Genomic DNA, 26767 nt, shown 5'->3' on the forward strand with positions numbered 1-26767 from the left:
ATCCCCTTCCTCGGAGGAAGCGGCCTTCCCCAGGTGTGTAGGGGTCTCTGAAGCGGAGTCTCCCCCCACCCATTGATCCACCCTCCCCTTCCCCTTCCCCGCAGGCTGCAGCAGGGAGTGCGGCACGCAGCATGGGAAAAGTACCAATGCACCATAGAGACTAGACAGCAGTAGGGACGGAGCGTCGAACTGCACTAGGGACAGGAGTGCGCTTCCCGCCGCCATCTTGAAGCCGGGCACGAAGGCCCTCCCCCGGCTAGTTTCACCGCCTCACTCTCCGCTCTGTGGCGTCAAAAGGGGCTGGAGTTTTGCCGCCAATCATGTCACGCCAGCGAGAGAAGTAGGCGGTTTCCGGACGCACGAGCCGCTCCGCAGAGTGTCGCGCGGCCCCTGCCCTCACCTATGATGGCGACTCTCCGCTCCGCCCCTCCCCAGCACGGCGGGGGCGGTGTCGGGCCCGCCCCCTGCCTGGGGGGGAGGGGGTGTTGTGTGTGCGCCAGGTGCCCGCCTCCCCCGGCCGTGACTGACACTCGCATGCGCCCCGGGACGCAGCGAGCCCGGAGCCCCATTCGCAGGGCCCCGCCGACACACCGAGCCCGCGGCAGCAGCGCGATGAGGGCCCGGCGGGAGGTAGCGGCGGCCCCCGGNCGCCCCCCGGCTCGGAGCGGCGCTGCGGCTGCTGCTCGCGCTGCTGGCGCACACGGCCCGGGCCGAGCAGGAAGGTGAGAGGCTTCCCCGGGCTCCGCTGTTACAGTTTGGGGCCTGGCCGCAGAACGGGGCCCCGATCCTGGCAGCGTGCGCCGGACCCAGGCTGGGGAGGGTCCCCCGGGGCGGGGCGGTTGCTCGGGTTTGCGGGGACCCGTAGCGCTCGAGCCGGGGTAGCGGCTTCTCCCTCCACCCCCAGCTCCGAGGCTGAAGGAGCCCCAGTGCCTGGGCCGTTGCCACCCTCGGCCGGACCCCTGTACGGGGGGTGCCCCTTCGCAGCGCCTCGCTTCTCCTCCCGGCCGCGCTGCCAGCTCACAGGCTGGGACTGGTCTCCCTGCCGCCCTTCCCGGACTGTCACCGCCGGCCCGACGCGCCCCGCCTCGGCCCGGGGTCAGGCTGGGTGGGTGGCTGAGAAGCAGGGGTCAGGGCTGGCCGTTGAGGCTTATCCGCAGGCTTTCGGAAGGCAGTTGACATTGAGGTGAACTTGTGAATGGGCTTCACCTCGGGACTTTTTCTGAGGCAGTGGCAGGGGGAAGCTGGTGCTGTCTCGTAAAACATCTTCCCTTGCGGGCGCTTCCCCATGCTTAAGTTCGAAGGCAGCTGCCCATTATAAGACTCTGTTTTGCATAGTTATCCCCCCCCCCCGCCATGACTCCGCTAAGAGATTGATATCCACCCCTCCCCCAGAACTTTTGACAGGCTGGACCTAGTCACTGTGTAGGATAGAGAGTATTTTTTTGCCTGAGTTTGGTGAAATTCAGAAAAGGACTTTTAAACTTGGTGTTTTGAAAAGTCCACTACCACTTTTTTGTGTGGCTTATATTATTTCTCATATGGGTTGATCCGAAATGCTAAATTTGCTTTGTTGGAGTTGCTGAGATGTGCCTTCTGGCATTGCGGAGGGGCCTAACGGAATAGGTAAAAAGGTAGTTGTCTTTAAGTGTCAAAAGAGCAACATTTAAATATCAGTGTTATTACTTATATTATAAAGCTGACATTGTGCTGACTTCAGGCTTAGATGCTGAAGCAGTTCCTGGGTTAAACAAGAAGTGGAGGTGCACATACAAGGGATAGGGCAGAAGTGTGTCTGAGCAGAAGTCCAGAAAGAGGGAGACTGATAGAGAACTGGGAAGTACAAGCAGGTCAAGGGGAGCACAGACAGGTGGCCTAGAGCCATAGTTTTGAAGTGAGGAGAGAGCAGCATAGGTGGTTCTGCTGGAGAAATGTGGGATGGGACCCCAGTGTCATATACACAGAGATCAGAATACATTGAGCTTGACTGCCATCTTCTAACCAAGGAATCAATTCTAATAATTATTTGTTTCTGTAGATTTTAAGATGGCAATGTTGATATGGTATGATAGTGACAGAATCACGGCACAGAGCTGGCTGGATCCCTTTATTGTTCAATTCAAGACATTCTAGGGTTTGGGTTTAAAAAAAATGTGTAAGGAATGTTATATTTGAGTATGGGGAGTTCATAGACCCAACAGTCAGAACTGTGGTGTCTTTTCAGTCACTTTGTAGTTCAAATGTAAACACTTCCAAAATGTAGTTATTTCCATGCCTTGTGTTTGGTTATAATAATTCTGGTGTATGTTCGCTCATATGTATCTAGTCAACTCTTAATTGAAATAATCTCCAAATATGATACCACTGATCTATGCCCGAGAGTTAGTGCCACCTTAAGACCACTATTTTATGTTGACTCTTCAGGAGGGCTGATCACCTTCATTCTTTGAGCAATTCCATATTGACATTTTCTGAGAAATAAATGCAGTCTGAGACTCAAGATCAAAGTTTGAGCAGGTGCGGTTATACTACTTTCTTGAAAGAGCTCAACTGTGTCAGTAGTTAAATGTGCTTTTATCAGTATAACTTATGCCTGTAAATTTACTTCAGCCATCTCCACAGAGTGAATTTGACATCTATGCTCTAGTCTAGAAGACTCCTTTTGTTTGCTTTTTTGCATGCTGCCTGGATTGGAAGCCCTGGATAAAGTGAACGATTAAGCTTTAAGGTTTACCTACCAAGAAAAACTCCTGGATACAGGACCTCTATCATATTTATAGGAATAAGCTATACTGCTACAAGCACCCTTATACAGATATAAACTGTGTCTGTACTATAAGGCTGTACTGCTTTAACTAGGTCAATTTCTAAACAAAACTAATTATAATGGTACAAAAACTGTGTAGCCCAGCCTTAAAGTGGATAGAAATCCATATCCAGACTGAAATTGATTGAAATTTGTCATTGTCATTGATAGCCAGGTGGTTCTGAAGAGCATCAGAGAAACTCTTCAGAATGCTGTTAATCTCTTTTATTTTTATTTTTTAATTGTTTGGGGAAGTAGCAGAGTGACTGGAACTGGTCAGCAGAGTGAGTAAGAAAATACTGAATTTACTCACAATTTGAAGGATCTGTCATCAGCCATAAGGACAAAAAACTTTAAATTTAAACTACTCTTCTTCAAAAGCTTGCAGCTGTCTGTGTTTCAGGCTTTCCTTTCTTATTGTTATGAAGGTGTCCTACTCTACTGCCAAATGGATTTTTCAAGATCATTTGATATCTTTGTTTTTGGATACTAATCATGACATGGCATAGAAGTGGTATTAGTCCTTGCTTTCAGTATAAGTCTCTGGAATCAGTGCCTGATCGAAGTTTATCTGTCTGAGCCGGGCCACATTCAGGAAGAGTTTTAGCATCTAGCAAATGATCTGGAACCTCTGCCATTCAGCTTATTGACCGCATTTTACTCACCTTCAACTTGTACAATTGTTGTGTATTTGTTGTCTTAGTATTCAATATATAACTTTATACAAAACGCTGACACTGGAAAGTAACTTTCCAGAATAATGCAGCATAAAATCCCTGCTTTGCAACTGGGCAACTGACTGATGGGTGCCTGACTACTCTTTTAACTTCCGATAGCCGTCTTACCTGCCATTTCACAAGACTGGAGCAGAGAGAGGAGGACTGTTAGGGTAACTTTAGTCCCTGACGGTGTAACTATTAAAGATGCTTTTTAGTGCTTATATTGGAACAACTTTTATTTAAACGAACCTAACAACTGACAAGTCAACATGAGCAAATAATACCTTAGCATGTTTGATTTACACTCTTCTAAAGTCCTTGATATTTATCTTTGAAAGATGGCAACTGGACATAAATGGAAGTTAAGATTACCATTAAAGATGGTCTGTACTGGGACCTAGAGAATCCTCTTCAGTTTTCAGTTCTGCTGAAGACTTCCTATGTGACATTGCGTTAGTCACTTTCTCTCTCCACTTTTGCTTACATCTGAAAAATGGGGAGGGTAATGCTTCCTTATGTTGTAGGAGTATCATAAACATAAATTCATTAATACTAGTGAGGTCCTCAGATACTACAATGATGAACACCATAGAGAAAAAGCCTATACAATATTTAAAAATGTTTTTTAAAAAAATTCATTCCTTATTTTGTTGTTTCTCGTACACTGCTTTCAAAATTAATGTAAGGCACAGTAAAAAAACTTATTTTAACACTAAAGTTGTGACCCTGATAGTCCAAAATATAATCTGATATAGCAACCTCAACACTGAACTCAAAGGATGCTTATTCTGTTATACTGAACTGGAACACCAAAATAATAAACAGCATGAGGCAAAAAACTATTAGTGAAGCAGAGTGGTAAATTTTTACCATGTCATTGAGAAATTGTAGATAATTGGAAAGCTAAGTGGTTTGTGCTACATCTTGCTGTTTTAATGTGTGATGAAAGATAAGATCTTTCAGCCAAAGAAGTTTGTCATTTCTATTTGTATCAATAAGAAAGGAGCAGTAAGTGGTTAGGTAGTGGTTGTCATTTATAGTTGCTGGTCCTGTTAATCCATATTCTTGGGTTGTTAGCCAAACTAAATATGGTAGACAGTGTAGTCATAACAACAGCCATATCCTGTCTTTTGACAGTGGCCAATGCCAGGTGCTTCAGAGGGAATGAACAGAACAGGTAATCAACAAGTGATCCAACCCTTGTCATCCATTGCCAGCTTCTGGCAACAGTGGCTAGGGGACACCATCCCTGCCCATCCTGGCTAATTGCTGTTGATGGACCTATCTTCCATGAACTTAACTAGTTCTTTTTTGGACCCTGTTATAGTTTTGCCCTTAATAACATCCTCTGGCAAAAAGTGCCACAGGTTGATTGTGCGTTGTGTGAAGGAATACTTCCTTTTGTTTGTTTTAAACCTGTTGCCTATTAAGTTCATTTGGTGACCCTAGTTCTTGTGTTATGTGAAGGAGTAAATAACACTTCTTTATTTACTTTCTCCATACCAGTCATGATTTTACAGACCTCTATCATATCTCCTTTTAGTCATCTCTTTTCCAGGGTGAAAAGTCCTAGTCTTACTAATCTTTCCTCATATAGAAGCTGTTCCATACCCCTAGTCATTTTTGTTGTCCTTTTCCATACCTTTTCCAATATCCAACATAGTCTAGTGGCTAGGGAGTCAAGAGCCCTGGATTCTACTTCCAGCTGACCTGATGTGTAACGTTTGGAAAGTCATGTGGGTCATAGCCCACGAAAGCTTATGCTCTAATTAATTTGTTAGTCTTTAAGGTGCCACAAGACTCTTCATTGTTTCTGCTGACACAGCTACCCCTCTGAAACTTATATATCTGTTTCTCCTCCCATCCTTTGTCTTCTCTGTATAGGCCCCAAGTCTACAATTCTTTGCTTGGAGGAAGACTACTGTGCTCATGGAGCACCATTAAAGTCAACAAATTGCAGGTTGTGGGCCTTAGGTTGTAAGTTCTTCAGGGAGCTCTTTCATTGTTGTGTTTGTATAGTGCCTAGCAAAGTAAGGCCCCAAACTGTGCTTAAGCCTGTAGGTGGTGGTGTAATACAATTAATATATATCGATGTTTTTAGTTTGAATCAACATGACTTCCAAGTCAACAGTATTGCAGTATTTTTGAAATGCCTACTTTGAGCCATTTGGATATTTTTTGATGAAGGTATTGATTGAATGCAGAACAATTTCATATAAAAATGAATGTTGGGCATCTATTGTACAACATATTTGGCTAACTTTTAAAATGCAGTTCTTCTTCAAAACATGACTTGGCTTTTGGTTCCATATTTGTGTTCTCTCAGTGATTCCCAGATCAGATCCACTCTGTTTACAAGTATAAAGATTACATTTCTTCCATAAGCTCTGCAACTCCGTCTGGAATTTGAAAATGAAAGATGGGCTTTTGTGGGCTGTGCATTGCAAACAGTGAAGGATCTGTGATTGTTGAAGTGCAAGCCAGAACAGAATCTAGCTCATTCACTTGCCTATTGCTCTGCAGGGCTAGTGGGAGTAAACAGTAGTCAAAATGTTCTTTGTTGCTTTATGTTCTTTCTTTGCTGTTTGCCTGTATGCTCTCTCAACTGCCCTCCCCGTCCCCACTGCTCATGCATGTACACCTCCACCCATCTTGCTTTCCAGATTAAAGGGCTTGAGGCAGACACACCATGTAGAGCAGGGAAGCATGGGAAGAAGATAAAAAGTAAAATGAGAGAGAAAACTAATGCTGCTTAAAAACTATTATTTCTTTCAAATACAAATTTGCCTCTCCCCATTCTTTCAGTCCACACCACATCTATTGGAGACATCTTCTTCAAATGTTTTTTTCCCCTTTGTTGTAAAATTGGATGACTTCCACTATAGCTTGTCATATCAATGAGTCATTTAATTATATTTATGATTAGAGTGTCAGAGACTGAAGAGGTTAGAAATTGGTTATCTAAGATGAAGAGTGAAGAAATTATTTGGATACTTGATGGAGTGTATGTTCATTGGTTGTCTCAGTTTTGGGGGCCTCAGTTTGAAATCAGTGTTGCGTGTATTAAATGGATTAAAACTGGCTGACTGATAGATCTTAAAGTAACTCTAAATCGGGAATTATACAATGGGGTTGCTTCTAGTGAGGTTCTGCAGGGATCTGTTCTGTTCCAATGATATTAAATCTTTATCAGTGATTTTGCAAGAAAATATAAAATAGCAGATTGGTGGGATGGAAAATAATAAAAATACGTCAGTTCTACAGAATAATCTATATTGTTTGGTAAGCTGGGTATATCAAAATGCAAGGTTATACATACTTTCATAGACTAAGGCCAGCAGAAATCACTGTGTTCTTCAAATACAGCAATAAATCTAAATGAATCTGAGCTAACTAAGGAATCTAACCAGGAGCAGCGCCAGGGTTTCTGACGCCCTAGGCGCCACCCCCTGTGGCTCTGGTGGAGCTGCCTCAGTCGTGCCGGCGGGCGGTCTGCTGGTCTAAAGGCTCCGGTGGACCTGCTGCGGGCATGACTGCGGTAGGTCCGCCAGAGCCTTTAGATCAGCGCACCGTCCGCTGGCATGACTGCGGTAGGTCCCCCGGAGCCGCGTGCTGCCCCCCCCTGGCAAAATAGCCCCCCCCCCAAATTTCTGGCGCCCTAGGCCATTGTCTAGGTCGCCTAAATGGTAGCACCGGCCCTGAATCTAACTGAGACAAAACCCCATTCCTGGGATGTGCCAGTGGTGGAATGGAATGCACTCCAGCAGGCACTGCTGTGAAACATTTGTGCTACCTCCTGCCCCTCCCTGTACTTTTTCTGACCATATTGAATACAAGGCCATAGAAGGGGGTGTGGCGCTCCACTTCCTCAGTTCTTTCCAGCTGTGGCTGCAGATGGACCAGGGACTTCTCCTGGCTGATCCATCCAGATCCAACCCCTTTGAAGACTGTACATCAGTTAGATCCCTTAGCTGAGATTTGTTTAGATTTATTGCTTTTAAGTTATTTATTTTAAGTTATTTATTTTTAACATTTTATTAGTTCATATGGGCTCACGGATCATAGTGGCAGATCTGAAGGGGATGAGGCTTTGGACTCCCATACCAGGTATCTAGTTTGCTTGGAGGCAGAATACCCTTCTTCACAGTGCATGATCTGCAACACCTTCTTTTAAGCTCTTGGAGTAATGCATGAAACCAAACTCCAAAACTTGCTTCTTCAGGAGGCTATGCAAACCCTCCAGCTCTGTAACTGCCAGTTCCATGAGTACTGTTGGGCTTGCATCAACCCTTCACCTCCCAGGAAATAAAAAGCAGTCCAAGATCCCACCTGAAGGTAGTATCCTCCTATCATGGAGTGAAAACCAAACCTTTGGTACCAAAGGATCCTAAATCATTCGATTTTGGTTCTAGACACAACAGAACCCCATATATGTCAACCTTTGTTAGAAGATCTTTATGGGAGTGCCCTTTCAGATATGACAGTTTTGGTTCAGAATAAGGGTAGAGCCTGTAAGCAAAACTATGCATTGTTTTGGGTCTCTGTTCTTTAGGGTCAGTTCTGAAAACATCACTGGAACCTAGACTAAAAGTTACTGCCTCACTGCAGGGAAAATCCCAAAGTAAGGGGTGTGTCCCTAATGTAGCAAGTATATCAGTTCCAGGTAATTTCGATTTCTCTACGTGGTCAGCATCCACTATAATGGTAGTTGCCCAGATACTGCTCAGATCTGCCGTTAGAGCCATTATCTAATTAGTGAACTGTATATCCCCTGGGCAGAGTGACAGGGATGCTTTCTGCTCCCACCTCCCCACTGGAAAAGAGACAGAAGGTCAGAGAAGTTTCAGATTTCCCCAGCCATATCACTTCCTTCCCCACAAACACCTCACCAAGGAGATTTGTCTCCCCCTTTTCAATATCAAGAATTCCAAGGCATTAGTTGTCCCTTTACTAACTGCCTTGGACCTGATATTGGATCTACAATCTGTCAGTGAATCAGATCACATAAATGGGTTAATATACCAGCTCAGTTCCCATCAGCTGAGGTAAAAGTGAAGCCAAATAAATGTTACTGAGATGCTTCATGCAGCACACACACAAGATCATACCTTTAACCAAGTAGGTACTATGATTGGGAATGTGATACTAAATATTAACAGGCTTGGCAATTCCCTCCTTGGTACAGATCATCATCCCTACAGAGATCTAGCACCTCCTATAGATCAGGGAAAATCTCATATATTGGCTTGGTTTAGATTATCTGGGTATACTGAGCACTCCCTGATAGTAGTCCTAGATATGCTCAAAGAGGAGGAATCGATGGGACTCTTCTCATGCCAGGACATGGATTTGAAGTCTAATGATCAAATGTCCGCCTGATGACAATGTGGGAGTCACTTCAGCATCTTCCTCACCAGAAGATGTCATTCCGTTTCATGGACTGTGGTCAGAATAGCTTCAACCTTAAAGAATACAACTATGTCCACAGAAGAGATCTGTCTTCGAGTATTCAATATATTGGGTCCTCCTAATAGCAAGATCACCCCACTCGGTTGGTTGCAATAGTGCTTCTAAAACTAAAACTATCTGAGAAAGTCCTGCCTCTGGTCAAGCCATGTCAAAGAAGGCTGACGAGCTATAGCAGTTACTACATGAGGGTTTTTCTTTTTGTCTTCCTGCTCCTAACTTGGTGGTGGTGCTGCAGCAGTTCAGAGGACAAAATTTTGAGACCAAGTGCATTCTATGCCATTTGACAGAGGTGAGAAACTGGATACTCTGGACAGGATGGTTTTCTCCTTAGCCTGACTAGGCATTAGGATTGCTAATTGTCAGGCTCTAAAGGTGTAGATATCAGAACCATCTCTGGGGGGAAATGGCCTTGTTTGCTAAAGATCTGCCTGAAGAGCAAGGGAAATTGGCTAAAGCCTTAATAAAAGGACAGCTAGTAGTTAACATGAATGTGGCTAGATTTATAAAATGACTTGGGTGCCTAAGCTCCTCAGAGTCCCCACTCAGCTGCTCATAAATGTGTATGAACACACATTTCTGCTGTTAGTCACCAAGGCACCTACAAATCTGCTGGTGAGCATGTTCACAGCTGCTTCAATCTAGGCAGTTGGTGCCTAAGTTCCAGCAGGATCCTCGAACTAAGCATTCCCCTCCCAGTCTCGCCTGCAAGTCCTAATCCAATAGGCCTAAACTACACACAAAACTAATGGTGAAATTCAACCCTTTGCCTGACGTGGAGGAGGGACTTGAACACAAATCTCCACCTATCAGAGTGCCCTAACCACTGGGCTATAAGGTATTTTGGGGTAGGGGGTCTCTATCTCCTGTTGCAACTGTTCCACTGTGTAAATATGTAAATGTGCATTGGAACAGGAAGACTGGACCCTGGGTCCCTTCCCTCCCCAACCAGGTGAGTGCCATAACCACTGGTCTATAGTGTCATTCACACTCTCTGGCTGTATGCATCTTTAATTATTGTATGTAGTGACACAGCTTCAATAGGAAAGATTGAAAGAGATCTGTGCTCATATCTCTTCTCCACATGAGGCAGAGGGGAGAATTGAATCCACCTCTTGTACATTCCAGGTGAGTAACCTAACCATTGGAGTAATAGTAATAGAGAGGCATATCACCTTCCCTTCCTTCAGTGTTTCATGTGGGTGTGTGGCGAGGGGAAGGATTAGCACCTAACCCTTTAAGGAATTCAGGAGACGTTTAAAGCTGTGAATTCCGAGCAGAGATTAGGGTCTCCCTCTGGCTTATATGTAGGTGTCTAACTGACTTTGAGGGATAGAGTTTAAGACCTACCCTCTTCTGGGCATTTTCTACTGTCTAGGCTCCCCGTACAATGGGCTGGCTTTTGTGGATCCAGTTCTTAAGCACTTAACTCTCCCCAAACACTGTGTTAGGGAGCCAGATAGGTGTCAAACTTGGAGCTGTGGATTCCAGTGGGTGACAAATCACCTGAAAGCTAGGTGTGACAATGCCTAGTTTCCTTTGGTGGATCTAGCCTTTAGAGCCTCATTTGATGCTTCAGACACTGCAGCAACGGCAGTGGTTTCAGCTATCACAATAGGTCAACACGCATGGTTAGGCTATGTCTACACTAGCACTTTTGTCAGTATAACTTATGTTGCTAAGGAATGAGAAAAAACACACCCCTGAGCACCGTAAGTTACATCAACAGAAGCACTGGTGTGGACAGTGCTATGTTAGCCGGAGACACTCTCCTGCCGACATAGCTCTGTCAACATAATTAAACCATCACGAATGAGCAGCAGTAGCTATCTTCCCGTCAGCATAGAGTGGCTACCTGGGAGATCTTACAACTGCATTGGTATATCTGAGCTGCTCTAAGGTCTCTAGTATAGGCATGGCCTTAGATTATCTCATCTTCCACTTGAAACCAGAGCACATGTGGAAGAACATTCATTCATAGGTGATGGCTTGCTCAGTGGAAGGACTGATAGTCCTAGAGAAGATTAGATGCTAGATGAGCAGCTAGATTGCTAGGGGATTATTAACCATCAAGGAGAAGGTTTGGAGCTCTTGTCTTAATTATTGTAGACAGCAATACACTTCATCATCAGTTTATATTTCATACAGAGATGCTATTATTTGCACAAACAACTTCCAGTTCAATAGCAGCGGAGGAAAAAGAGCGCCAAGCAAATAAAGGACAAATAAATCATACCCTTTTCTTTTGTGTCAAGCCTTAGACCTCAGGTTTGACATGAGGTTTCAGAGCTGCAAACCAATCTTAAACTATTCACCTCCCTCCTTCCACACCTTTTGAGCATTAATTTTCTCATTCCAACAACTGGGGTTTCATCCATACAAACAAATGGATCCTGGATGTAGTACAAAGAGTTTATTCCATATAATTTGACACCATACCGTCCCTTCCCTATCTCATCAGGAATCAGCAAACAAGAACCTACTAAAATCAGAGGTTCACTTGTTCGTAGAAATAGGGGTCATAGAGGAAGTTCTAAGAGAATTCAGAGGAAAGGGATTCTTTGGAATCAGAAAGTCTCTGAAAGCATCTTAAACCTGAGAGTGCTCAGCTCCTTCATCAGAAAGTTCAAACTGTGCATGCTGACTCTATCATTAATAATTCCCTCCCTCCCCACTCAAGTTTGTTGTGAGCTTTCTGTTTAAAAAAGGATGCATGTTACCACATCTCTTCAGCTTTCACATTGCAAATACCTTTGTTTCTTTGTGGGGAAGAATGGGGAGGGAGGAAGATCACTATCAATATATAATCCTTCCATTTGACCTTTTTACCCCCCCTTGTATGCTTACAAAATACTTATTTGTAGTGACAGCACATCTAAGATAGGGTGTACATGTATACCCTAAGTTACATGACACGCAGATTAAAGGATCATAACAGAGTTTGTCCAGTGATACAACTTGCACCTGCTTCCATTTTGAGAAACTGGGACTTGGAATAAATTGGGTGAGGAAAAAAATCATGCTTGCTTCCTACTCAAAGAATTCTCTTCATTGGGGAAGATCTGAATTCAAAAGCAGACAGAGCCTTCCTACCAGAAGAAAGAATCCTGAAAATTCAGTTAGCTATATTCAAGCATCAAGAGTTCTTACCAGATAGTAATGTTCTTCAGATTGGTGGGCCTCAGATCTCAGTTACACGTACAAATCCCACCCATGCTTGTCTTAAGATGAGAGTTCTGCAGCAATACTTAGCAAAACATGATCTCTAAAGCTCAGACAACATGTTCTGAAAGTTGACTCGCTCAAGAGAAGGGTCACAGTGTCCTGAGAGAGTGAGAGCATTCAGTCTCCCTGTTTGATCTACAGGTATCACCTTCAGTGCCTCTAACTTTAGGAGGGGAGCCTATTTCAACAATTTACTAATTCGTGGTCATCCGGGCTACGTGGAGAAAGATACATACTAATATTGAGGGCAATTTTAGTATGGGCTTGCAAGGCTTTCCTTCCTCATTTGCAAAGCATAGTAGTCCAGCTTGTTATGTACAATACAACAGCAGTGTCCTATGTAAATAAGCAGAGGCGTTCATTCCACTCAGCTGTGCAGAGAAGCTGTAGCACCATGGAACTGGTGCATCATCACACTTTACCGCATAGCCCTACACTGGGTGGGCTGAGCAAAAACTACTACTTGGCAGGTCAACTGAGCAGGGGCAGAAGAGAACAGCATGAATGGTCTGTAAACACATCAACAGATGACATCTTTGCAAGTCTGAGTTATCTGTAAATAGATCTGTTTCCATTAAAGCACAATGCCAAGTGCCCAAAGTTCTGCTTGAGAGCAGGAGGGCATTCCATTTAGGAAGCGTTACTCAGCTGGTTTCCTCTCATCCAAAAAGCAATACAGAAGATAAAGCAAGATACCGCCAATAATAATATGGTTATGACAATGGTTTCCAGACTTTCTTCTTCTCTCCTGAGAAGTATATTATTTATTTAATGTATTACTGTAGCACCTAGGTGCCCCAGTCATGAACCAGGACCTCATTGTTCTAGGTGCTGTACAAACACAGAACAAAAATACTGGCTTTTCTCCCTATCACCATGGACCTGTTGTCTAGTAGAACAGCCAGATTTATCACTCCATCCTTCCATTCAGTACACCTCAATAGCATGGGCCATAGGACCTCTCTAGATCTGTTAGTTCTGTTGCCATGTCTTGATAGGTTTCCTGAAACAATCAACTCACAAGGTCTATGACTTCAAGTGGAAAAGGCTTACGGTTTGTGCATTCAGTAACATAGTCCTAGCTTCAGCTCCAAACCAGTCTGTTTGCGTTGCTTGGAACTTTCTAATACCTGATTTACTGTCTGTGAAAATTCATCTAGCTGTCATATGTGCTTACCATATACTCATTGATAACAGGATTGTATTTACTCATGGCACAGGAAAGAGATTTATGAAAGGTCTGGTAAGCATCTATCCTCCAGTCAAAGGTTCAGCTCCATCATGGGATCTTAATTTAGTGCTTACTCAATTTATGAAGTTGCCCTTTGAGCCTCTGAATGTTCACTGTTTGTCTATCAGTCAAAACAGCATTTATAATAACCTTAGCATCTGCCAGGAGAGTAAGCGAATTGCATGCTGATGACTTATGTTACCTTCACAGTTTTCCACAAAGCCAAAGTTGTTCTCCATCCCCACCCTAAATTCTCGCCCAACACAATAATTTATTTGTATCTCAACCAATCATTATCTACCAGTAGTCCTTCCCAAACATCCACGTACCAGATACTAAAAGCTTTCTACCTAAATAGACCCAAAAGTTTTAAAAAGTCACTAAATCTTATGCATAAAATAAAAGGCAGACCATTACTTTAAAAACTATCAAAGTGGGTTATGCTGTGCATCGAACAGAGCTACAAATTGGCCTCTGTTCCTCTCTCTTTCCAGATAGGGATTAGAGCCCATTCCACAAGGGCAGAAATGGCCTCTGTGACATGCCTTAAGCATATTCCCACTGTGGAAATCTGCAGAGCTACAGCATGGAATTCTAGCCATATGTTTAGAAAATGCTATGCACTAGATCTGGTCAGATGCTCTATTTAGTAGAGCATTACTTCTTTCTTGTTTATTTAGGACTCCTTGTCTCCACCTTCCTTGGATGATGGTACTGTTGATCAAACTGGCCCATGAGTGGGAATATACAGAGGCTAGTTGAAGAAGAAATGAAGATTATTCACCTGTAACTGGAGTTTGCATATTCACACTTCCTGCCTACCTTCTCCTCTTCCTCAGAGTCATAATTATAGTCTTGGATCTGAGAAGGTGGTGGTAAGAGCAGAGATGGCTGGAGTACCTTGCCTTTTAGTGTTCAGGAACAGCGAAGGAAGGTGCAGGAGACAGTGTGAGAGTGCTCCAGTGGGCACCACTACAAAACATTCCAGTGCCCAAGCTCCATTGTAGGTGCATCCAATGAGTGGGAATGTGGAGAGGCCACTTGAACTCCTGTTACAGTTGTGTAACCTTGGTTTAAGCTAGCCTGATCACCTGCCTAACATAGTAGGCTGTTGAATTTCACCAAGTGAAATGGAATTGGTGAAACTATTACTGTGTCCACTTTGGGTGTCAACACTTCAGGTTTTTTTTTTTTCAAATTGGAAAGAATTCAGAAAAGAGATACAAGAATGATTTTGAATTCTGAAAAACTAGCCTTTTAGGGAGAATTAAGTTAAATAGATTTTATCTAAGACAGTTGAGAATTGATTTGATCATGATCTAGAAGTACCTATCTAGGAAAGAGATTTCTGATAGAGGGCTCTTTAATCTAACAAGGCATAGGAAAATCCAATGACTGGAAACTGAAACTAGACGAATTCAGACTGGAAAAAAGGTGCATGTTTTGAACCATGAGGTTAATCAATCATTGGAACAATTTAGTAAGGAATGCAGGGAATTCTGTCGCTTGATCTTTAAATACAGATGAAATTAATTTCTAAAAGAGGTGCTTTAGCTCCGACAGAAGTTATGGTCTTGATGCAGAAATTACATGGCCTTTGTTATGTTGGAGGTCAGAATGGATGATGATAATAGGCCCTTCTCACTTTAAAGTTTTATTCTATAAAAGGGCCTGAGTTTTGGGGAAGGTGCTGTACATCCACCTTTGAGAATCAGTCTACTTTAAGGTTTCTCAGGCAGATGGACTCAATTTGAAATCTTTTCAGTTAAACACATTGCAATATTAGACTTCCAAATACATATTGTGCTCTTAACTAATATTTATGGTTTGTTCTTTTCCAAAAGCCTATGACGATCTTTCCTTTTGTATGCTGCTTCTTGTTTTGCCCTTGTCTCTTTCACTTTCTGCTGTTCTTGTACGCCCCCATGCTCTTCCTTCTCTGATTTTATTACGTTTCAGCCTGCCTCTTCCTGTTCATCTGAGCTCCCACAGTACAAGGTATTTAGTCATTTTGCTAAACAATATATAGGTAATATTAATGCAAGATTACTGACTCCTTCCAAAAGGAAGGCTTTGTTTTTGCTTTTTGCCTGATCATATACGTAAATTTTGCATATGATCAGATGTTGTCTTGGTACAATTTTTTTTCCTGTCCTCCAGGCTAACACACTTTTCAATGACCTTTCTAGTATGGGAAGTGGAGTAGAAGAACTTAAGCAGGATAGATAGATTTCACTCTTCCTTCTGATTAGTCTCCTCTCGTTTATTTTTTAAATATAAACTATTATGCAACACTCCTCCCCGAAGTTATCGGTTTAAAAACTGCTGCTTCTGTTGCTTATCAAAGTGCAATCGTTGCCCTTGTGAAAATGAATACAACTCTACTCTGAAAAATGACCATGAAAAAATAGTATCTTCTTATTCAGTTTTTGCTGCTTATGTGTATTCAGTCAGATCTGTTTAGTTTAGTGACAGAAAGCACCAGGTGATTGTGGGCCAGAAGCCAGAAAGGTGAGCAGCGTCTGAAGAATGCTGCTGTAGCTTGTAGCCAACTGCAGTCCTTTGTTGTTAGAAAACTGCTTTTGGTAATCCTAATACTTCTAAAAGGTGTTGATATTGGGCGTCAGGGCAATGTTCATACCCTAGTATCTTCCTCTTCCTGCTCTCTGGCCCTCCCACACTGTGAAAAATCCTGTCTTTCTTCCCCTCTTCTTTAGAGTGAAGAAAATCCTGTGTCAGTATTCTTAATGGTTGTGTTGTGTGGTGGGATATTGTGAGATGTCATTGTAATTAGTCTGAATGGATGCACTTTTGAAGCAATTTGCTTGAGTTATGTTTTCATTGTGTTTGCACAGTCTACTTAATAGTTTCCTTAATCTCTAGTTAGATTCACAGAATTACAGCTTTATGTAGTTAGTACTGGCACTAGTGGTGAGACTCCTCATGTAAAGATAGAATTATTGTGGGTTGGTGGTTGGGTCTCCTGAGCTTGCAGAGGTTATGAGTAGATGGTAAAGAGCTTGGATTCCCAGGGAGGCCCAATCTCTCACCAAGTAGCTTGTATGGAGCTGGAGGATTTGGTTAGGCCTTGGATAGCTGCAGGCCTCGATTAGGTTGTCCAGAATTTGAGAATTGGGATGTGTGTGTGGGGTAAGGTTGCCAACTTTCTAATTGCTGAAAACTGGACACCCTTGCCCCATCTTCTGCTCAGCCTCTTCCTCTGGATATCCCCCCCCGCTGCTGGGACTCACCTGCCAACTGCAGAGCCAGGCTTGGAGGAGCTGATGTGGAGCTTGCCCACCTGCCCAATTAGGACACAGCAGTTGGGCTCTGACTTAGAAAAGGAGTGAGAGGCAGGGGGCAATTAGGTCACAGTGAGGAGGTCAGTCCCTGAAGTGAGGGGCCAGGAGGAATTGCGGGAAGGTCAATCTCTGGAGTGAGGGGCTGGGGTGGGGGCAGTTGGGGCACAGGCTGAGGGGGTTAGGAAAGAGGGAGTAGACATGATTTCCTCCCACTCAGGCAGCGGGTAGCACTGGTACCTACCTCTCCACCGGAGGCTAGAGCTTTGTGTCTGGGTGCCAGTTCTCTCTGTCAGCAACTGACCAGCTCCTCCAGGTAGCAGCTGCTGCTCTTCCGTCTTGATGGGGAGGCTGATTGTAGTTACTTTGGTAACGAACTTTTAGTGTCTGGTCATCAGTACTGACTGGAGACTGCCAGGTCACCTTTTAGACTGGACTTTCTGGTCAAAAACATGCCACCTGGCAACCCTAACTGTGGAGGATGGGGCAAAGGATAGGTTGTGAGTAACTCTGTTTCAACATTAGTTCCAATCAGTTATAACTGTGCAAATGAAAACAATAGATTGGCAGAAGTATAACTGAAGACCTGATTTAGGTTACTGAGCCTTACTACTGGTGGTGATGCATAAGGAAAAAGCTAGAGCCCTGTGTGGATACAAAAGGTTATATCCACAGAGCTGCAGGGCTCTAGTCACAATGAGTGAGACCATCAGGGCTATAGCCAGCAACCAGGCCAGGAATCGCAGTGGCAAAAGCAGCAGCATGTCGGGCTGCTGCTTGCAGGAGCCAGTGTTCAGCCTGGGCAGCTCCTCTGGTGTGGCGGTGCCGCCCCCAGCCCTGCCTGCTTGGACAGGCACCAGGCTCACCAGCAGCTGTGCCTGGTCACGCTAGTGTGTGCATACGACTCTCATACTCTTGGACAGGAGTCCCATCAATGGTGTACATTTGAGTTCTCATCAGCAGTAGGGGTAGTCTGTGCATTGGAACAAAAGATCTTGTAAGCATGGGTAACCTTTAGTGAGAGCACTTAATCTCTTTCTACTAGTAGGCATACATAGTTCCTTGCAAACTCTTTTTTTGCCCAGCACATTATGTTAGTGGACTTTCTTGCTGTCTTTGAAGAGAAACTTTGGTACGCTTTTTTTAGCTCTTAAAAAGTGACAGGTGCCCTAGGGTAGGGTCTGTTTGATCAGAGCCTGAGGCTGACTCACTTCCATTCCTCCAGGCCAGGTCAAAGTGCTCTTGTCCATCACCTATGTGAATCAGGAGTGTGTTGGCATCTTCTCTTTATGGTTCGCTTTCAAAACCAGACTTTACTAATAGAACTACTAAAGCAAACCCCACTGCAAAGCTAAACTAGAAGTGGATGAAACAAGTGGATAAAATCCATGTCCAACTACAGGAAAAATAAATCATGTAACAACTCCCGGAAAGCATTCACTGAAGAGCTACTGTATAAAAAGGAATAGCAAAAGGTGTCTGTCCTTCTGTCTCAATGTTTTTCTGTCTTGAGTTTTAAAACTAGTATTTACAAATTGTGATAAGGCTTGCTCAAAACAAATACACTGATCTTAGTCATTCAACAAAAGTTACTTTGTTTCCAATTCAGCTTAATCTGTTTGCATGTATGTATATTCATTTATTTAAAACCTGGTTGTTGCACTTTTAGTCTTGTATAAAATCTCTACTTCAGCTGTAAATGTTTAACTGTCGCTGAGTATTTTCCATGTGACTGTTAGCCCTTTGCTGGAGAAGAGGGGACAGGAGGGAGGGGGCGTTTAAGGTGATGGGGAAGTGAAAAGAGCAAATGAAAGTTTCTACGTGACATGAATTTTTGGTCTCAGTCCAGTTCCCCGTGGATGTTTTGCAGGTGGTCTGTGCTGCTCTCTTAAATGTGTATTTATAATCTTGCCATGATGGTTCTATCTAGACTCCCTTTAGAGAAGAGTTTATTTTATCTGTGCACGGACCCCTGCAAAGGAAAGGAAGAAAGCAGGTCATCCGGCTTACACAATCAGCAAGAGCACCTAGTTTGAAAAGAACAGCTGGCTGGTCCTTTTCTGCCCCTAGGACACTATGTAAGGTGATGGGGCCTGTAGGGAAGAAGTGATGTTCTGAATTCTCAACCCAAAATATCATATCTTAAGAGACGGATGGAAGTTCGGGCGGGTTTTTGTGTTACTTGAATCAGTTGGTTCATCTCTAATGAGAGTTGGCTTTTTTTGAACAGCTTGCAGTAATCAGCTGCCTAATGTGTCTGTCTCTCTTGTGGCAGAATAAGCTTCCGTTCTCCAGTGAAACTGAAGAAAAGGGTTTATTACTGAAAACATATCACTTTCAACACTATTTTTTTGTTGTTCTTGGATGTCTACGTTTTTTATGAAAAGTTGCACTGAGTGAGCATGGCAGTCATAAAGCCTATGTATAAGGTTCATGGCATGCTGTCCATTTCTCCCAAGTGCAAATTCCTATCTTGTTTTCCTACTCCTTGGTATCACTGCATGTGTTAGCCATTTATTGAAACATATTACTTTTTCTCCTCAAGTATTCCACACGCTGCTCAATTTCCTTCTCATAGGTTATCCATCATCCTATTAGTAATGTCTGTTCTTTTGGGTGGAGTATGGACTATAACTTTGTCAGAAAATCTCAGTGTTTCATTTGAGCAAGACAAAGTGCACTTTGTGGCTCATCTGAACCAAATAAGCTCTTTTTTTTTTTTTTTTAAATCTATAGTGTCTTTTCGAATTGAGTGATCTCAATTTTTATACATAGTCTATTTCTTTGTGTCAGATACAGTTAAGGCTATAAAACTTTTTCATCCAGTTCTAGTCTACTAACACACTAACGTGTACAAATACATGTTATGAATCTTGATATAATGACAATCACATAGATATACAGTGAATGACAGTATTGAGCATATTGTAATTGGTTCACGGTTATAATCAGCTCATAATGAGCTTAGTCACAGTGGGTTGGAAAATTAATTTTTAAATGTAGAGTACAAAAGATTTTTTAAATCATCGACTTTTATCCGTTTTGGTAAATTAGGCATCACGCTTCCAAAGTGACAGACAAATCTGGAGATAATTCAGAGAACAGATGGTAACAGGTTTCATAAATAAGATTCATTAGGGAAAGGTTTACAACTGGGAGCGTAGTCAGTCTAAAGAAAAGACTGAGGGGAGACACTCTTTTTATAAATACATAAAGAAATATTTTAAAAAGAACACTGAGCAATTCTTCTTCCTAACATAAAAATAAAAGTGGAAGTAACATGATGCCTGCCTACCATTACTTTGATTACTCTGATTGTATTTATTACATCTCTTTTTGTCATTCTTTGCCTCATTTATTTTAAATCACTGAGATCAAAAAGTAAAGTAAGTTGCTGCCTTTAGGCACCAGGAGGCATGGTAGATTTTAGGGGTGTTAGGCTGAATACAAACTTATTCAGTTTAGTATATTGGTTGCACAGTACATCTTTATAACTTTCTGGTGTTGGTTAGGAAGTTATGGTGCTAAGTGCCACCTTGTTTTGATGGTTTTTTCCCCCCAAATTAACCCTTCTTCTGGTTATCTGATGCATGTAGATCTGTATTATTTGTGTCCCAGGCGCAAGCATGTTTTGTTCTTTTGTGCTGGGCTGAAAACTGCTGTCTGTACTTGGTAAATATTTCCTTAATAGGGAATGAGAGAGAGAAATATATTCACATGCATATTTGTATTAACTCCTACACACTCAGGGCAGGAAACAAGAGGTTGGTTGGTATTGGATAGTGCTGCCTTGTAGCTGTATCAACCTGAAGGATGGTGGCATAGGCAAGAAATTGTTTGTTTTTACCATACTTCAAAATAAGCTAGGACCTTACAATTAAAAAACACCATGGTTTCTGACCCAAAGAGTTTACAGTCTAAACATGCAACATGACAAGGGAAGATCAAACTAGAGGGAAGTAAAAGGAATGAATTTCTGACCCATCTAGGTACTTTTATGGGTCTCATCAGTGTAATATTTCAGTGTCTGGCAGCTGTCACCAAAATGAGTGTCTGGTGGTTGAGCATGTTTTGTTTAACATTTGTTTTTAAAGTTTTACACTTCAAAAATGACTGTTCCAAGCTATGGTAAAGAGTGGAATTTAAATAATCACACATGCTACAGCATATTTACTAAACTAGCTTGATGAGCTTTCTTCAACCTTATTTACTGAACAGAAATTCATGTCTCATTACTTAAGTGTTCATAAAGCAGTTTTTAGTATAAAAACATTGGATCAAAATTATGTTGTCCAACTGAATGTTAATGCACACTTGTGCAAAGATAATGTCTTTGACAGATATTATGTATATTTAACAACTGTTAGACTACTAGATTTGTTTTCAAATGTTTAGAAGTTTATTAAGTTGTTTATGTATATGCATAACATTCTCCCTCTGTGTTTTCTTTTGTCTTTTCCAATAACATAACAATCAGTTGCTATGAATGATTGTGGATTATTTCAGTTTCTCTATAAAAAGATTCTTGGGACAGTAGAAAGTTAACTTAGAAGAAAGATATTTGAATAGTGCATGAGTAGTAAGAAGACAAAAAAAAAAAAGTTGCTTAATAGGAAAGCTGTCTTAAATGAAGAATTTAACTTTTTGAGGTTGCATCTTGAAGCATATCACTAAACAGCCAGCATATATGGTCTACAGTACTTTTACTAGCTGCTATTGCTTATGACATCACTTCTGTCAGTGATGTGCAGTTATCTACTTTACAGGAGACTTTCCATGGGGTAGGCAAAAAATGGGCAAGCTGTCTGTAAAGGAAATTTTAAAACAGGGCTTTGGAGCAGACCCCGGAGCTGGAGCGCGGGCCAGTAGGTTTTTGCCTGGAGCTGGAGCAAAGCCGGAGCAGAGCAATTCAAAAATTTGATTGCTCCAAATCTCTGTTTTAAAATACAGCTCCCCAGACTCGTCTTCTGAATTTAGTGACTTCAATCTGAGTGGGAGTCTGAGAAGTTACATGCAACACAAATTTAATGTTATTAAGCTGCAGTTATTCACTTAAGTTTTTTGCTTTGCTTTTATGAAAATGGAAACAAAGGCTTGAGAGTCAGTGAGTATGTCACCTAAAATAAAAGGTTTAACCACAGAAGCTTAACCACAGGCTGACTTAGGAGCCACCACTGCTGTGTAGCACCACTGCAGAGCTTGGCTGCTTGCCGTGACTTCACCTAGTTCTAACTGTCACTTACACTCTGAAAACATCTTGTGAAGTGATATAATGATGAAGGGCACTTTTATTGAAAACAATCACTCACTTAAACACAAAGCACTAGATGTTGCAGAAGGTTTAAGATATATGAAATACAAAAATGACTTGGAGAGTGGCAGAGTAGGTTTGTGGGTTTTACGGGAAAGCTGCCTGAACTCAAGTTGCTTGGTCATGTATGAGTTGCTGTGTGTTAAGTTACAGTAGTGACTTTTGGAAAAGTACATTCTTTGTTTACGAATATGAGGCTACAGTCATTTCAGCATGCAGTTCAGGACCTCTGATTTTTAAGTGACACGTGTGGTGCGGGGGGGCGGGGGGAGAGCTCTTTGCCTCTTTTGCTGAGTTATAATGTATGTAGATGTGAAAGTGGTATTTTAATGGGAGGTGGGTGTTCCAGCTTATGTTACATTATACTCAAGTCCTATCTACTGTTTTTTTTCCCCCAAAGACTTTACAACTGGAGAATTTCTAGAATTATGATGTCACAGATAACAAGCAACTAAAATTCGATTGAGAGGAAGGAATATTCCTATTCACAAATTCTTGCAACAGTTTTTTTTTTTTTTTTTTTTTGTTCTTTGTTGTTTATTTTAAAACACAGATGTAACTCAGATACTTATTTGTTAGTGGGAGAGTGATGGATCTCTTTGCTAACGATGCAGCCCAGCCCGATCTCTCTCTTTGTCCCTCAGTTGAAGGCATAGAGCTCCAAATCGACATGAAGTTCTCCAGGATAAATTTCTGGGTGGAGTATTGAATACCAGATCTAAGATTCTTGATACTGTGGTTAAAAATGGACTAGTAAAAACAACAAACAAACAAAAAAATCAAACTTTTCTGTCAGTGCTATCTTTTTCTACTCACTACTTCCATTGCACCTCACCTTTAAAGTTCTGGGTGGCCTGGATGGATTCAAGAAATATAGAAGCCAAAAATAATGGGTTACCTAAGAACTTGTCTGTTATACTTGTACTGGCAATTAGTTTGGAAGACTCATGTTCTGAGTTACTAGGATTAAACGTTCTAGGGCTGATGGCTGTAATTTCTCAGTTGAGTCTACTGGCTTTGCAATTTGGGATTCAGAGCCCAAGTCCTAATGAGCTTGATGTTATGATATAGGAGCTAAATTAAATGGATCTTGTTTGATTTTTTTTGTATGTAGTTTGTAATTTTGTAAGTAACTGCTTGATTGCTAGGATAGATACTCTATAATACAAAACAGTTAATAGATTAAGAAAATTTACTGCTTTTTTTGTTTGCATAATTAACGTAACTTAATGTTTTCCAAGCACTCCTGTGTAAATTGATTAAGGTTGTAACTCAAATACACAAAAGCAAGCTAATTCAGAGCTAAGACTGATGCTGGAATGACCTGTTCCCACTAATGCCACTGTTAAGATACTGCAGAACGTTTACACAAAGATTAACTATTTGGAGCCCCACATAATATTGAAGCATACCAGGATGAGTGGGGCCATATTTGCAGCCTTGTATTTGAAACTTTGCTTTTGAGTTTTCAAGTTTGGAGGCTGACAAAGCAATGCTGTAAAATGACATCCTGGGGTTCTGTATCTTCTTCTCACTTTACAAGTTAAAAAATATTTTTTCTAACTGGAAAGTTTCTAAACTCCACCTGTGAACTCAAAAGCAAACTGTGTTCTTTCTGTTATCAATAATAAAGATTCTGTATTTGGTGTGCAAAATATCGTCAATGTGCGAGGCAGTGTAAAGTAGATTCTCTCTTCCATTACAGAAGAGCAGCAGTCGAAAAAGCAAACAGGATATTAGGAATCATTAAAAAAGGGTTAGAGAATAAGATGAAGAATATCTTATTGCCCTTATGTAAATCCATGGTATGCTCATATCTTGAATACTGCATACAGATGTTGTCTCCTCATCTCAAAAAAGATATACTGGCATTGGAAAAGGTTCAGAGAAGGGCAACTGAAATGATTAGGGTTTGGACGGGTCCCATATGAGGAGAAATTAAAGAAATTCAGGACTTTTCATCTTGGAAGAGAGAAGACTAAAGGGGATATGATAGAATGTGAGAAAGTGAATAAGGAAAAGTTATTTACTTGTTCCCATAATATAAGAACTAGGGGCCACGCCAAATGAAATTAATGGGCAGCAGGTTTAAAGCAAATAAAAGGAAGTCTTCTTTCTCACAGTGCACAGTCAACCTGTGGAAGTCCTTATCTGAGGTGATTGTGAAGGCTAGGTCTATAACAGGGTTTAAAAGAGAACTAGATAAATTCATGGAAGTTAAGTCCATTAATGGCTGTTAGCCAGAATGGGTAAGGAATGGTGTCCCTAGCCTCCTATTTGTCAGAGGGTGGAGATGGATAGCAGGAGAGAGATCATTTGATCATTACCTATTACGTTCACTCCCTCTGGGGCACCTGGCAATGGCCACTGTTGGCAGACAGGATACTGAGCTGGATGGACCTTTGGTCTGACCCAGTATGGCCATTCTTATGTTCCTAACTGCACTGTGAAGAAAAACAGTATTTTGATAGCAAAATTAGCTGAAAGGGTTCTACAGAGTACATTAAAGTACTTTTTACATAGCACTATATTTATAGACTGGACCTCTGAGACTTTTTATAAACTAAACTCCATAATTAGATTGAATAAATAAGTTGGATAATGGTATCTTTTTTGTTTTAGCTGCTGAAACAGAAGGGAAGGGGCCAAGAAAGCCGCCTCAGTGGTCTAGTGGCAACACTCTATAGATCAGGGCTGACTTCTCTCCCTTGGCCACAGTGGCTGAATATTGTGCAGTGAATCGAACTTTGAAGGGAGCTGGCCAATGTTGGGGCTAAAAAGTTAATTAAATGCCACCTTCTTAAGAGAATTGCCCCCACCCCGCCGCATCCAGTGTAGTATCTTTTCCTTAGCTCTGTGGAAAGCAAGTCAATCTTCTGGTTAGAGATGATTGGGAAACCAAACTTCAGTTCTTCACGAATTTGAGGGGTTTTTTTAATGTTTTTGTGCGTCCCAAATGGGATGAAAAACCACGATTTAAAATCACAGAACTGAAAGTTGGCAATTTTTTTCATTTTGGAAATACTGAAATATAATATTTTGAAATGAAATATGCTCCCTGACAGCTGCCCACCTGCTTGGCTGCCATGAAGGTAGTGACCATGGAAACCCTGGCAGCTGCTGACTCAAATTTAGTCTGATCAATTCTACCACAGACTAGCTGCTGTGAGCGGCAGTGAAACTGATAATTTATTTATTTCAGTCAGCAGTTGCCAGGGTGTACAGGGTTCCTGACTCCATAGTGGCCCCCTGATGGCCTGCCTTGGACCAGAAAGCCTGGAAGTCCCAGATGCTCATTAGTAGGCCTGTTGGGCTGACCAGGAGCCAGGAATGGGAAGCTCTGGGAGCACTACCTCCCAAGCTCTGAGGCTCAGCCAGTGGGCAGAAGGGGAGCCAGGAGCCTGGGAGTGCTTGCTGTGCTGTAGGCTACCAAGGGCCTTGGGAGTTGGGGCTCCCTGACTCACAGTGAGTCAGTGGATCAATTCCAAGGCACTCCATATAGCAGGGTTACCCTAGAAGAGTGGCACTCAAACTTTTTTACTGGTGACCCCTTTCATGTAGCAAGTCTCTGAGTGCAACTCCCCCTTATACATTAAAAACACTTTTTTATATATTTAATACCATTATAAATGCTGGAGGCAAAGCAGGGTTTGGGTTGGAGGTTGACAGCTTGCAACCCCCCCATGTAGCAACCTCATGACCCCCTGAGGGTCCCGAGCCCCAGTATGAGAACGTCTGCCCTAGAACTCAGTGGATGAGCTAGGAGGAGACCAGGCAGGGTTCCGTCAGAAGTTTGTCTGAGTCAGTTTCCACAAAATGTTTAGAGGTCCCCAACCTTTTTCGTCTGGTGGGCACCAGATGACGAGCCACGGAGGACCATGACGGCAGACGAGCATCCCTCAAAATTCCACCGACAAGCAGCAATGTCAATAGGGGTCACCACCAAAATGCCGCTGACAAGCTGCATCATCCAGAGGCGTCGCCGCCAAAATACCGCCGAAAATCAGCAGCATTTCAGCGTATGCTCATCCACCGGCCAGTACGCGGGCCCTGCATTGGGGACCCCTGGTTTAGACTGTGATGAATCAGTAAAGTGTTATTGGGGAAAAATGTTTCAATTTTGCTGTCCAGCTCTACTGCTGATATGAAATGAACCTCAAATATTTGAGGGTTTTTTGTCTTGAACTTTGCAGATATATGACAGCTGTAATACACTGTTATTCACTACTCTAAAATCTTTTAGGATATAATGGAAGTCAAAATTAAGGCAGACAACTGAAGTAGTTGATTTCTAGTCAGTTTTAAACTACAAATTCAAGAATGAGGCTCAGTTACCATTTTGGGTAATATTTCAGTGCTTGACCATGATATTCACTACTGATGCTTATTGATTAAAAATAGCTAATAAGCTACAAATACGGTCATGCTTGTGCTTCCTTCATGAATAAGCAACTTGGATGAACTGCTGACTTTTAATTCAACCAGTCCTTCAGTTACACTAGAAAAATTGGATTCAGAACATAGACAAATGTGGCGCTTGCATAGCGAACTTGGAATTGAGCTGTGTGGGACAATCAGAGAATTAGTCACTAAGATATGTTGTTGAAGCTTTTGTTGTTGCCCGTCATCTTTCATAGCATAAGTCTGGGATTTTCATGGGGGGTGGGGGAGAGCTGGGTACTCATGTAACTTAAGGAACAGTAGCTTTCATAA

General features: G+C 42.2%; 1 protein-coding gene across 1 annotated transcript in view; it reads left to right on the forward strand.

Annotated features, from left to right (window-relative positions):
• The first annotated feature begins 390 nt into the window (after nt 1-390).
• The window catches only part of TMEM131 (transmembrane protein 131), a 179229-nt gene continuing 152852 nt past the window's right edge, over nt 391-26767 (forward strand). Inside the window, 2 exon segments of the mRNA XM_075060989.1 lie at nt 391-641; nt 643-722. Coding sequence (XP_074917090.1) covers nt 403-641; nt 643-722 — 319 coding nt within the window. The 5' untranslated portion in view covers nt 391-402.

This window comes from Chelonoidis abingdonii, chromosome 1 (genome assembly GCF_003597395.2).
Source record: "Chelonoidis abingdonii isolate Lonesome George chromosome 1, CheloAbing_2.0, whole genome shotgun sequence".
NCBI lineage: Eukaryota > Metazoa > Chordata > Testudines > Testudinidae > Chelonoidis > Chelonoidis abingdonii.